Raw genomic sequence first — 13,598 nt, forward strand, 5'->3', positions numbered from 1 at the left:
TGAGCTCTTTGTGTTGAAATTGGGTTTTTGAAACTCCCTTTATGATTATAAGCAGGTGTGGATTGTGTATTTATTAGTTCCTTTAAATTATTTCAATAACCAAAGCCCAGCTCGGAACTAAGCTGTTTAACAGATAATGATTTTGGTTTATGGTATGCTTTTTATGATTTCTGAATTGTTGGTTCTCATCTTGGTGTCACAGAGTTGATTTCGAATGCTGTCATTGGGTGAGGGTCCATGTAGCCCAAGGACATGGACCTAACTGAGCTAGTCTCTTTCAATTATATGGACTCGGGTGGTTAGTGGCTATCCTAGTGACACTAGACAATTTCCAGGACTGACGACTAGGTCGAACCTACGTTGTCCAGATCCAATACGGTGGTTTCACAACAACTTCACCTTTGTTTTGTAGCAGTCTATAATATGAAACAGGCTTCTGAAAAACATTGTAAGCTAACCTGTGTAACTTAATAATTCCATTCTGTGCCTAAAAACAAAAATGTTACCAATCTGGCTTCATACTACATTATAAAGAATATATAAGGCGAGTTCAAATTGCTTTGGAAAGTTAATGGTCTATGAAAACTGAAGCAGTAGCTAAGACAGAGGAATGTTGATATTCCATAAATATACCAATAAAAACAAAATTTAAGAAAATCCTAGTATTTTACAATTGTTTAAAATCCTTTTCTTTCATTCCCTTTGAAGCAAATGTATAAAATTCCCTGCTTGGCCCCTAAGTGTTTATAAGCCCTAATAGGAAGAAAATTACTATAGGACACAGGCTGTGTGGGAGCAAGGAGGGCCCCCAGAGACGGCTCAGTACCACCTTGTTTGAGGGAGAGGAAACAGAAGCACAGAGCGGTGAAGTGACCTCTAACCTCACCATAGAGTTTTCTCACCCACCACTTGCCCCAGGAAGGTCCTTTCCCATTCTAGGCTGATCAGCCTTGAATGAATAATTGCCCAGCCATGTTTTTCTGGCAACATAATCCTAAAATATGCATGCATTACATTTTATTGATTAATGCCTCCCACAGTCATGTTTTTGTTGTAATTGATTTCGTATTTTATGGTAGGATCAGAGTAGCCCCTTTAGCCATACTCAGAAGGAAAATGGGTGGCTGAGGAGCTGGGCCATCAGGCCTCTTTAGAGAGAACTGTGTTCTTGTCAAAACCGGTAGGAGAGTAAGGGGGAAAAAAAATGGAGTACTGAGAAATCTTAGATGGCCAAGGAAGACAGTGCATGGTACTTGCCGGCCTCACTTCTGAGAGTTGTTTGAGCTACAGCCTTCCCGTGGCGTGAGCTAGGAGTATTCTCCTTCCTGGTCAGCATTGAGGAAGTACTATTTATTAAACACCTGGCGGGGCCGCAGGTCTAACAGTTGAAGACCTAACTCCTGATAGGCTCTCCAATCTCAGGAGGCTTGAAACGAATGGTATTTCAGGAACTAAAACTGTAGGACACATTGTTAATATTCTGAAAGGATCAGTGGGCGCCAGCAGAGTCGTGTAGCCATACACAACAGTGCCATCTTGTGGAGAGTCAGCATAGCGCCTGGAAAAGAACCACTAACCAGAGCTGTGATACAGGCAAAAAGAATTGAATAGATACTTTGAAATCTCCTTAACTAAAATCCCTTTACCTGAAACAACTTATATCATCGCTATTAAGGGTATTGTAATTCCAAAAGAAGCTACTTCTTCGGAAAAATTAGTGGTTCTGTTTTGTTGTTGTTGTTGTTTTTTTTTAGTTAGAAATAAAGTGCATTAACCACGAGCAAAAGTCAGCTGCCTTAGGATGGAATCATACATAGTATTGGAATTTTCCTCTTGGAAATACTGAATCTTTGTTCATTTAGAGAGAACCCAGCCAAGATTCAGAGACTGAAGTACAAATATAACATGTTTAAGAAGATTAGGAGAATTTTTAAAAGATATCCTCCATCCCCAATTTCTTTTTTTTCCTCACTTACTGTATCATAGGCTTCTAACCAGTAGAAACAGAATAAAGTGATGATAACTGATGTGGGAAACAAAGGCAAAAGAAAAATTATTGAATTTCCGTACTATCTACAACCCATTGACCAGTCCTTGAAATAGGCAGAGTGACCTTCCTCTAGGGACTCAGCTGCCTCGATGTTAATTCTTTGCTAAGGGCAAAAGGCAATCTTAGCCCAACCTCCAGGACCCTGTATGTCTACTTTAACATATAAAAATTCCTTTGGAAACTTCCTTTATCTCTACCCCCCAAGATACATGTTGGCAATCATCCCCCAAGCAAATGATATACATCTGAAGGGTCTCATGACTGAGGTTTTTTTTAAGATTTTATTTATCCATTTGACAGAGAGAGAGCACAAGCAGGGTTAGCGGCAGGGAGAGGGAGAAACAGGCTCCCCACCAAGCAAGGAGCCTGATGCGGGGCTCAATCCCAGGACCCCGGGATCATGACCCAAGCCGAAGACAGACGCCTAACCGACTGAGCCACCCAGGCACCCCTCATGACTGAGTTTTTACTAAACAGTAATAAATGACCTTTTCTCAACAATAGCTAGCCCCCTCAAGGGCCTGGAAACCTTGCTTCCAAAATTCCTTAGAGACTTATGCTATCCCTAACCCCTTCCCAACTTGAAAGTGTATAATGGGCCGCTCCTCATGACCCCAGTACAGCTCTTTCTGACCACGGGTTCTGTCCCTGTGCTTTAATAAAACCACCTTTTTGCACCAAACACATCTCAAGAATTCTTTCCTGGCCGTCGGCTTTGAACCCTAACATCTTTTCCTACATCAATAACCACAAGGTAGAAGTCAGTGTTCATAGAAAATACAGCGTTTCTCTTTGAGGAAAAATTATTTAAAGCATAACTAGTAAGCAAAACACAACAAAAAGAGGCAAAGCATCACCAGGCTTACTACATTCTTACAATTCAATAAGTGTTAACATTATTAAAACATCAAAGTGGAAATAAATCACTGTTCACAAACAAGTTAGAAAGGAATTTCTAATGCATGGTGTAAGTATCCAACTCTGGGGAAATTTTAGGTATTATGGTAATAGGGATTGAGGCAGAAAATTTTCAGTGACTCTCAGTCTTGGCTGTATGTTAGAATCATCAGGAGTATGCCTTTTAAATTATATAATGCTTAAGAAATCTGAGGTTCATGCTGCAACACAGATCAATTTAAAAATCTCTCGAGGTAGCGATTCAGGCATCAGTGTTTTGTTTTGTTGTTTTTAACTCCCTAGGTAATTCTAAAGAAGGTTGAGGGTGACTGTGTTAGACCGTGCTTTTCAGCAGGCTGTATATTACCATCATGGAGAACTTCTTAAAAATTGCCCTACCTCCAGTGGTTCTCAAGTGTGGTTCACAGACTAGCAGCACCTGTGTTACCTAGGGATTGGTTAGAAATGCAGGTCATTGAGTACCATCCCCAAATCAGAAACTCTGGCGATGGGGCCCAATAACCTGTTTTAAGAAGCCCTCCAGGTGGTTCTGATGCTCGCTCAAGTTTGAGAACACTGACCTACCCCAAACCATTTGGATGAACTCTGGGGGTAGGGTCTGGGTTTCTTGGTTTTATTATACAGTGAAGATTGACAACCACTCTCTTAGTTCTTTAGTAAGGCTAGAGAACTGTGCTGTGCTCCGGTCAGTAAACAGGAGAATGGCAAGACAGGTGGATTGGTCAGAGGAAGGTGCTATAGAATCTGTAGTGAATTGGAAGTAAGTAAATCTGTGCCCTCCTCTGGCTAGGGTGCAGTTAATATATTCTGCCCCAAATCTATGTAGCTCTCTTTCTTGTGCACGTGCATTTTTTTGTTTTTTGGTTTTTTTCTTTAATTGAGCAGTAAATGAATTTTTTTAAAAGGTCACCAAATTCGAGCTGCGTGGCCTTGGGAAAGCCATTTAATTTCATCTTGCTCCTGAGACTGCTACTCTATAAAATGAGGGCTCCCTTATAAGTCTAAAAACCTATGAAGTACCAGCTAGCCGAGTAGTTGAAGACCCTGGTATGGTATCCATATGAATTGTGACATTTAATTAAGCCATCCTTATTCTCCTACCCATTTCCATTGCTAAATGATAAAGGAAAAACCAAAGGAAAGAAAAAAAGAAGTAAAACCTAGGCTGAGAGAGAGTTTATCATTCATGAAACATTTGCCAAGAGTATATCAAGCTAACAGCCTTTGAATCAGTATCCTCATATACATCCAATTTCTGATAGGAAACAATACTCTGTTTCCACCCTAAAAGCTTAAATGTGCTGTTCAGCTGCCTGCTTTAAAATTTGCAAGTGTATGGAACCCTCATCTAGGAATAAATTGAAGTAATTCTTTAGATTGCTTTTATTATATTTTAATTACTTTTTAACAGCTTAACTAAACATGCAATAAATGGACATATTGAAAGTGTGCCATTTGCTAAGTTTTAATGCAAGTATACATGTGTGAAACCCTGACCACATTGAGGATGGTGAACCCATCCCTCATCCCCAGAAGTTGGTTCAGGCCTCTTTGCAGTCCCTACCTCCCAACCCTCCCTACACCCCACCTACTCCCCAAGGAACTTTTTGTCACGATACACCATTTTGCATTTTCTAGAGTCTTATATGAATGGAATCCTACAATACATACTTTGGTTTTGGTCTTCATTCTTTCACTCTGGCACGATTAGTTTGAGACTCATCTGTATTATATGTATCAATAATTCCTTCCCTTTTTTTTTTAAAAAAAGATTTTATTTATTTATTTGACAGAGAGAGACACAGCGAGAGAGGGAACACAAGCAGGGGGAGTGGGAGAGGGAGAAGCAGGCTTCCCGCAGAGCAGGGAGCCCGATGTGGGGCTCGATCCCAGGACCCTGGGACCATGACCCAAGCCGAAGGCAGACGCTCAATGACTGAGCCACCCAGGCGCCCCAATAATTCCTTCCTTTTAATACTAAGTAGGTTTCCATTGTGTGTATTAGCACAATTTATTTATACACTCGATGAACTTTGGGGTTGTTTACAGCTTAGCAGTTTTCTCTTGGGTAGTTATCTAGGAGTGTTATGGCTGAATAAAGTCGCAGATGTATGTCAACATTTTAAGGAACTGTTGCACAAAGTGGTGTACCATTTTATATTTAATATTCCCACCAGCAGTCCATTAGAGTTTCAGTTCCTCCACCATATCCTCACCAAACACTTGTCATGGTCAGTCTTCTTAACTTCGGGTACTCGATGAGCTAAGTAGATGGGTCTCATGGATTTGATTTCCTCAATGACTTGATTTTGAAAATCTTTTTATGTGCGTGTACACCATTCCTGTGGCCATTGGATGGAGAATAAAGAGGTGTGAGTGATAGGAGGAAGATAGGATGGAGACCGCATGAGGGAGTGTATGTGAAGGGAGTGGAGAGGAGGATCCAGGATACTGATAACGAACAGGGAAACATAAAGGTGCAAATGGGAGATTGGAAGGACTTGTGGGGTTAAGGGGCTGTGGGACAGCCAAGTGACAGCTGAGCACATAGGTTTGAGGACCTCTGCTCTGAAAGCATGGATTTGGGTCATTAGTATATAGGTGGTAATTAAAGCCAGGGGAGTGTTGGGAACCCCTCTTTTCTAGCACCTTAGATCTGTCCTTATCCTTGGCACATCCCATAATACTAGCTGCCTCAGGTAGACTGTGAGCTCCTTGAGGACAGGTGGAGAGTCCTTAGGGCTAGCACTGTGTCTGGTAATTAGTAGGACCTCCGTAAGTATTTGTTGAAGGCTGTGAGTTACGGCTCTGCCACTTGGTTTAGAAGTAAACAAGTTGCTTAACTATCAACACTTCAGTATTCTCATCTGTAAAATGAAAATATCTGCCTCATAAGTTTATTAGAGGAGAAACAGAACATTTGGTACCTCAATACATGTTAGTTTCTTCCATCTTACTGAATTGAATCTAAAAGTATCTAGGGAAAACAGCAATAGAAAAAAATCCTTTGAATTTTTTTGAAGACCCCAGCAAGAAAGATCTTGGATCCCCTGCTGAAGCCTCCTTTCTTTTTTTTTTTTTTAAAGATTTATTTATTTATTAGAAAATGAGCACAAGTGGGAGGGGCAGAGGGAGAGGAAGAGAGAATCCCAAGCAGACTCCATGCCAAGTGCAGAGCCTGATGCAGGACTAGATCCTATGACCCATGAGATCACAACCTGAGCCGAAACCAAGAGTTGGATGCTCAACCGACTGAGCCACCCAGGCACCCCCTGAAGCCTCATTTATTTATGGTTTTCCTGCTTCCTTTAATAATTACTTTGCATTTAGGCTTGAGTGCTATACTTATAACACCAAATGGGCAATTGTTCTTCACTCTAGTCTAGAAGTGAGAACTATTATGAAAAGTCTGTATCATAATTATTGGTAATTCATTTAAACATAAAGTACATCTGGGCGCCTGGGTGGCTCAGTCGGTTAAGCGACTGCCTTCAGCTCAGGTCATGATCCCAGGGTCCTGGGATTGAGTCCCACATTGGGCTCCCTGCTCCGCGGGGAGCCTGCTTCTCCCTCTGCCTCTGCATCTCTGTCTCTGTCTCTCATGAATGGATAAATAAAATCTTTAAAAAAAAAATTGTTATTCTTAAAGTTCTTTATGTATTTAGAAATGTTTTAACTATAATGAACTTTGGTTTTGTTATTAGACAGAACTGGTTCCGAACTCAGGTTGGGTGGGCTGCTTGCCACTGGAAAGTCAATACCAGAGAGAGGAGAGGCGGTGGGAAATGAAGGTGCCTGCTTTATTCAGGACTAACATCCCAAAGCCCATCTTCCTGTGTTGGGAAAGGCAGAGGGTTTAAAGGGGAAGGTGAGGGACCTGGGTGGGGACAAGGGAAGCGGGTGCCCAGGTGGTTAGTTGTACATTGACATGACCCGGAACAGACTTGCTGGCATCAGTGGTGACTTTATGAATGTGGTCAGGTCTTATCTTCTGGGAAAGTCTGGTTCTTCCCTCCTCAAGGCCAGTGGTCTGCAGATCTCAAGAAAAGTAGTTCGTAAGGCTACAGACTAAGGGACTTAAGTTGGCAAGCAAGGAGTGCATAAGCTTGAAGCCAGTTAACCCTTGAGACCCACTGGAATGCTGTGACAGTTTGTTAAGACTTCTATTATCATGAATTTATCCTACATAGGAATTCAAATGAATCAGGCTTTTTCTGTGGGTTGGTTGTTTTGTTTTGTCCCCAGCAGTCCTGTCTTAAATAACATCGGGTCCAGCTGTCTTTGAATTTTTATTTGGCTTCATAATAAAGCTTTAGAGTTCTCACCATCTGGATTACACTGGGGAAGATAATCGGACTTTCATTTTACAATTATTTTAATCTTGGCCAGTGGAAAACTTTCAGTTTCATGTGAAGGTCAGCAACTTCAAGTTGCAATATCTATAGAAATCATACTTCACATGGAAGGTCCGAACCATAGAAGAGTGAACTGGGAGGTGTCAGGCAGAGGTTATGTGAGGACCCTTCCCACTGTTTCACTGAGAGGTTAAGGGGACTTACTGCACCCAACCCTAAATGGTTTGTGTGCAGAAGGAGCTGTATAAATCCTAAATGTTGGTGGCAGAGGACATTTTTGGCATGAGATACTGGTTCCTTTCTTCTTTGGCCAATGAGGAAATTAAAGTTGTTGCCTTTCTTGTTTCAGGAGAACTCTTTTGAGAATTTCCCGCCTCACACTGTAACCTCTAATTAAATCTCCTTTGTAGCGATGTGATTTGTATATCAAAGATCCCCCATTTCCCGGGAAGATCAGAGATGCTTGTTTGGCTCCCTTATGTAGAAGCCTTAGCCCACGCCCCTCCAGGGTCAGCCTTCTCTCCTTCCACTCTGACTGCCCTTGGCCTCTGCCTAGTTTCTCACACTTACCCTGTGTCCTTGGCATGATGGTTAGGTAGAATTCTGCCTCCTTTATTAGCTAAGTGTCTCCCCTGAGGAGTCCTCACTCACCTGTTTGTTGTAGGTGAAGACTAATAAATATAGAAGTCCTGAAGTTTGCATGATTCCTACTTTTTTTTTTTTTTAAACACATAAGCATGGACTCAAGGTTATCCCTAGAGCAATGTCACTCTCACTTGTGTTACATTGGGAATAACCCTGAGTGTGCCCAGGGGAACATATTAGGAAGAGGAACATCATCCATCATGTGTTGGATAGAAGGAGGAAAAACAAGGTTGAAAAGCGTAGTGTTAGAGAATAAGCTCTTTGATCAAAATGTACATCTAACTTTGTAACCCACACAGGGCCTAGCATGATGTCTCACACATAGGGCAGTCAATAACATTCCTGAATGAACTGAGTACAATCCAACAGTTGACACATTTCTTGGATCACTATTCTAAGGAAGGAAAAAAAAAAAGTGCAATATTTCGGGGGTGTTTTGACATCACATTTCAAAACCATGAATTTCCTTCTTGAAAGAGGCTTACTATAGGTAGAAATTGCGTAGTACTTTGGTCACTACCATCCAGTAATGCTGTCCAGAATCATTAGATCCAAGGGTCGCTTTCATAATCCACCATCGCAATATCATGCCTTCTGTTTTTCTGCCTAGGTGGTTCTGGTATAATTGTTATCACAAGTTATTACCCTTAAGTCTAACCTATTCTGAAGGAAAAGGTGGCTGATACTGTCATTTGAGGACTAAGAAATATTTGTCTAGATGTTTGATCAATCTGTATTTTTATTTGATGTGTAATTGGCGAGAAAATTGCAAAGACAAATTTAAATGCTTGCATCTCTAACCTTGTCACAGTGTCTGAGCATTCATTCATCATCATTATCTTGGATTCCTGCAGCCAGCAGACTTCATAGGAAAGCAAGCACTGAAACAGATTAAAGCCAAGGGGCTGAAACGGAGACTGGTCTGCCTCACCTTGGCAACGGACGATATTGATCCGGAGGGAAATGAAAGCATCTGGTATGATGGCAAGGTGAGTGCTGAGGACCTCATGGCCAGGGGCCACTGCAGCTTTTCTGCACCAGAAACCCTCCTTGTCTCTGTTTCCTTTTAGAGTTGTGTTTTTTAGGGTTTTGTTTTGTTTTGTTTTTTGCTATTTATCTATTGGTTGCGTGACACACTTTGATTTCTGAGCTGACATTCAAGAAACAGAAATCAGTTAACTGAAAGGAAAATGAAATGCTCATTTTTAAAAACATCAACTTCTCTATGCTTCGATTAAAGAAAATAAAACAAAGGACTTAAAATACAATGGACAATGAGGAAGGTATAATTTAGAGGCTCAAATGATCTTTGAATGCAAGAGATGGATTTTATTAAAAAAAAATTCTGGCATTCTAGTTTAGCTTCTAAGGGATCTTGGAGAAGGAAGTAATTCTAACCTTAGCACACCTGCAGAAAAAAATTCCAAGTGAAAATCTCCATGCAACAGAGGGTAGAGCCTTAGAAAGTAAAGTGAAAGGTAGAAACCATTTAGTTCTTCAGAAAGGGTAAATGTGCCTTCTTCTCATTTGGGAATGTTGTTTTATTCTGTCTGTTGGCATTCAGTAAAACCAGATAACTTACCAGTAGAACTTCATGTCTTTGACTTTTTACAACTCTTCGTAAGACCAAGTTTGGTTTATGATTTTGCTGTGTTTTGGCTGGGGCTAGCAGGCAGATGGGGTACTCTCCCCGTAGATTAGGGGGTGAGCACATGGCCACCGAGGCTCATTGCAACAGCTGTTCCCTGTTGAACAAGGTCTGCTTGGCCAATACCCAAAGACTCAGAGATTTGGTTCCATGGGTTTTTTTCTCATGCCTCCTTGATCCTTGTTTTCATTTCCCTCTTCTCTTCAGTAACAAAAAGAGTACTGGAGGGGGAGAAAGCCAGTGGCATCAAATCTCAGTCTTTGGTTTACTAAAGAAATGGCCATGTGGGCTGAGGCATGGATCCATTTGATGTACAACTAACATCTACACAGTTTCTACTATGCGCTGGATATTTCTTATGCACTCATTTAATTTTATAACACCCCTCCCAGATAGGTATGGTCATCCCATTTTAGAGATGAGGCTTGGGGGTTCAGAGAAGTGAAGTAACTTGCTTGAGGTTGCTCGGCTAGTGATGGACAGAACCAGTTTCTGACCCGGGTATAGTTGGACTTGGTATTGCTTACCCTGCCTTCTAAGCCACGCTGAATACTCCAGTTTGCTGTCCTCTCTGTCTCTGCTCATGTCCCACTGTATTCTCTTCACTTAAAGACCCACAGTTGTCCTACATCCCAGAAGCAGGTGTATGTTATTAGACCCTATGAAGCTAAGAGACTCTTCTCAGATTTCGAGCTCTTTCTTAAACACTTTACCCTTAATTGTGCTGAGTTCATTCTCTTTGAGCCTCTTACCTCACTGTCTCCTCCTCCTTTCTGTTCTAAATGTCTGGTTCAGACCTCTTTTCTTAATAGGCTTTTCCTCACACTTCATATTTGCCCACAATTGCCAGTGATAATCACCTCTGCCATTAACTAGCTGCTTCGCTTGACCTGATCTTAGCCTCTCTGGGCCTCCATTTTCTCATCTACAAAATGATGAGATCATGTCTTAGGTTCTTTGCACCTCTAATTAATTTTTCCCCTAGTCATCAAATTTCCCCCACCTCCTCTTTCTTCTGTTTCTCATTTTTTCACTCGTTCTCAGCCAGCTTTCTAATATGGTCCACACCAGCCCCTGCACTGGCTTTCTGTTTTGGCCATGGAATGACCGATGATGCTATTGTGTTCTTTTTTTTTTTTTTTGAGAGACAGAGAATGAGAGTGTGCGAGGCAGGGGGAAAGGAGTGGGCAGGGTCAGAGGGAGAGAGAGAATCCCCAAACAGACTTCCGCTGAGTGTGGAGCCTGACACAGGGCTCAATCTCAAGACCCCGAGTCACAGCCTGAGCTGAAATCAAGAGTCCAACGCTTAACCAACTGAGCCATCCAGGCTCCCCTATGTTATCATGTTCTCTATGCAAACCCACACCAACCCTGATGAACACAGTATAAACCTGACACCCAAATGCAAGTTTAAAATCCTGGAAACTTGTATCTTAAACTTACACAACATTACATGTCAACTATATCTCAAAGCTGGGAGGGTTGAGCTGAAAACCCGAGTTCCATTTTTGAATTTTATTTCCTTTTCTGTATCAGTGCGCTGAGTTTACCTGCTATATTTTTCATCTTTCCTCCCAGATGCCATCTGCTTACAGAGCTGTTAATCCAGTTGTAGCTGGCTTTAAAAATAACCCTTGAATTTCCTGATACCTGCTTGTCTGCTCTTTGATGCTCAGTAGGGTCATCTTCTCACCATGCAAATGAATCTTCTGGATCCTCTTTATACTCTGGAATGATAGGAAATAGTTCTTGCTCCTATTTCCTGACTTCATTGGGACTTGTACTGCCTTTGGTATTTGGTATTCTATTCTTGCAAATATTCTCACTGCCAGGGATAAGGTATGAATTTATAAGGTACAAATTTGTTATTCAACAAATCTGTCTACTATGTGGTAGAGATACGCTTGGCACTGGGGACGTGGCAGTGAACAAAACAGATGAGCTTCTCTGCCTCCATGGATCTGACATTCCAGGGGAGAGAGAGCTAGCCAGTGAACATACTCACTAAATGGCACATCTGAGGGTGCTGAGTGCCCTGAGGAAAAGGAAAGTCCGATTGAGAGATGGGCAGTGAAGCCAGGAGGGATTATGATTTTAAATAAGGCTTAATTTTTAAAAATCAAGGCATAAGGGTGGGTATGAAAAGGGCTCTGTTATAAAAGCAGCTTTGTTGGGAAGTTTTGTTTTTTTATTTTCTTTCTTTAAAAAGATTTTATTTATTTATTAGACAGACAGCATGAACAGGAGGGGCAGAGGGAGAGGGAGAGAGAGAATCTTAAGCAGACTCCATGCTGAGCGTGGAGCTTGACGGGGAGCTTGACCCTGTGACCCTGAGATCAAGACCTGAGCTGAAACCAAACGTCGGATGCTTAACCGACTATACCACCCAGGTGCCCCTGTTGGGAAGTTTTAAAGAAGGTGTTTTGTATAAAGGATGTAGGCAACTAATGTAAGTAGTTTCACTAATCTTAGCAACTGGTTAAAGCAATTGTCTCTTCAGCAACTGCAGACTTGTATAGTAATGAGATTCTTTATGCATTAGGATGAATGTTGTCCTTCCAAGTTAGGTAATCCTGTTTTTTTTCTTCCCAATTATGTTGCCATTGCTAAATATTTCTCTGAAAATGGCTGGAAGAGTCCATTTGTAAGGCATCCAAAAGAATTAGTCTTGTCACTTATCTTAGTCATATGTTATTTTTTAATTAAAAATAATTTTTTTAAAGATTTTATTTTTACGTAATCTCTATACCCAGCATGGGGCTTGAACTTAAAACCCCGAGATCAAGAGTTGCAGGCTCTACCCACTGAGCCAGTCAGGTGCCCCAGTCATAGGTTAATTTTGACCAGAATCTGGATTATGGCCATGTGTATTTTATTCATCAAGCTTGATTAAAAATATTTTATAGTTACAAAAAACGGGTGTTTTGTAGAAATGAAGTTTGGAGAGTTGAGAAAGCAGTCTTTTTTTTATTATTTAAAAACAAAGGCACAGAGGGACAGCCAAAGAAATACAATGTATCATCCAACTTAAATTACATCCTCTCCTTCAAAGGCCATCTACCCTGTTAGCTCCCCTAAGTCAGAGGGGTCTTGAATTTTCACAGAGAGGAACAAGAAAAGGCTAAACATAAATGAGGATTGCTTATATTGGTAAAAGGAAAGTCAGTGTCTAACAAAGAATATGAAAAGCTGCTACGCAGAGGGTGGGCACAGGTTGTTTTTATGATTCACAGAACAAAAAGAAGGAATGGATTTAATTGAATCTGGAAGATTTTAAGGTAGAATGATATAAAATTGTTGCTAGGGAAAACCTTTCCTTAGAAATTTAGTAATAAGATACCAAGGAAAGTCTGGACTTCTAAAATATTCTGGGCTACTCAGCATTGGATTAGAGAGAAATTAAAGGAGAAATGAAAGTAATCTAGCAGAAAGCAACACATTCAATAAATACACTAAAAATAGCACTCGGACAGTAAATTTGCTATTTCTTTACATTACTCATGCAGCAGTAACTGCAAGATGAATCACTGCTGGGATTTTAAGAGATGGGAAGGCCTGGGGAAATGGTTCACGCAATCTCTCAAGAGGGATGGTAGGTTTTTGACCCAGTGAGTTAGGGGATTTAGCCTAGAGCCTTGCTGTGGCCTCTTCTTGTTTTCTTAAGATGCTTGCCCAAGCAAATCAGGTTACCTCTCTAGACCTCAGGTTTACAGACTAGGGAGTGAAACCAGGGTTACCAAGAAAGTCTTCCAAAAGCTGTGATTAAAACTCCAACCTTCCTGACCCAAATCCCTGCCTTATTTTACTTAACAATGATCTAAAGGAAAAAAACCATTTTAGGGGCACCCAGAGTGGCTCAGTTGGTTAAGCATCTGCCTTCGTTCAGTTCAGGTCATGATCCCGGAATCCCCGGACTCAGCCCAGTGTCGGACTCCCTGCTCAGCGGGGAACCTGCTTTTCTCTCTCTCCCTCTGCTCGCCCT

General features: G+C 41.3%; 1 protein-coding gene across 2 annotated transcripts in view; it reads left to right on the forward strand.

Moving 5' to 3' along the window:
• Positions 1-13,598, forward strand: part of DMGDH (dimethylglycine dehydrogenase) — a 65,899-nt gene that overhangs the window by 44,002 nt on the left and 8,299 nt on the right. For both annotated transcript variants that reach the window (XM_081826680.1, XM_006731875.3), the window contains exon 15: positions 8,823-8,957. In XM_081826680.1, the coding sequence (XP_081682806.1) occupies positions 8,823-8,957 (135 nt within the window). The remainder of the gene's footprint in view (positions 1-8,822; positions 8,958-13,598) is intronic.

The sequence above is a fragment of the Leptonychotes weddellii genome, chromosome 7, assembly GCF_054177405.1.
Source record: "Leptonychotes weddellii isolate Sample4059 chromosome 7, ASM5417740v2, whole genome shotgun sequence".
Taxonomy (NCBI): Eukaryota; Metazoa; Chordata; class Mammalia; order Carnivora; family Phocidae; genus Leptonychotes; species Leptonychotes weddellii.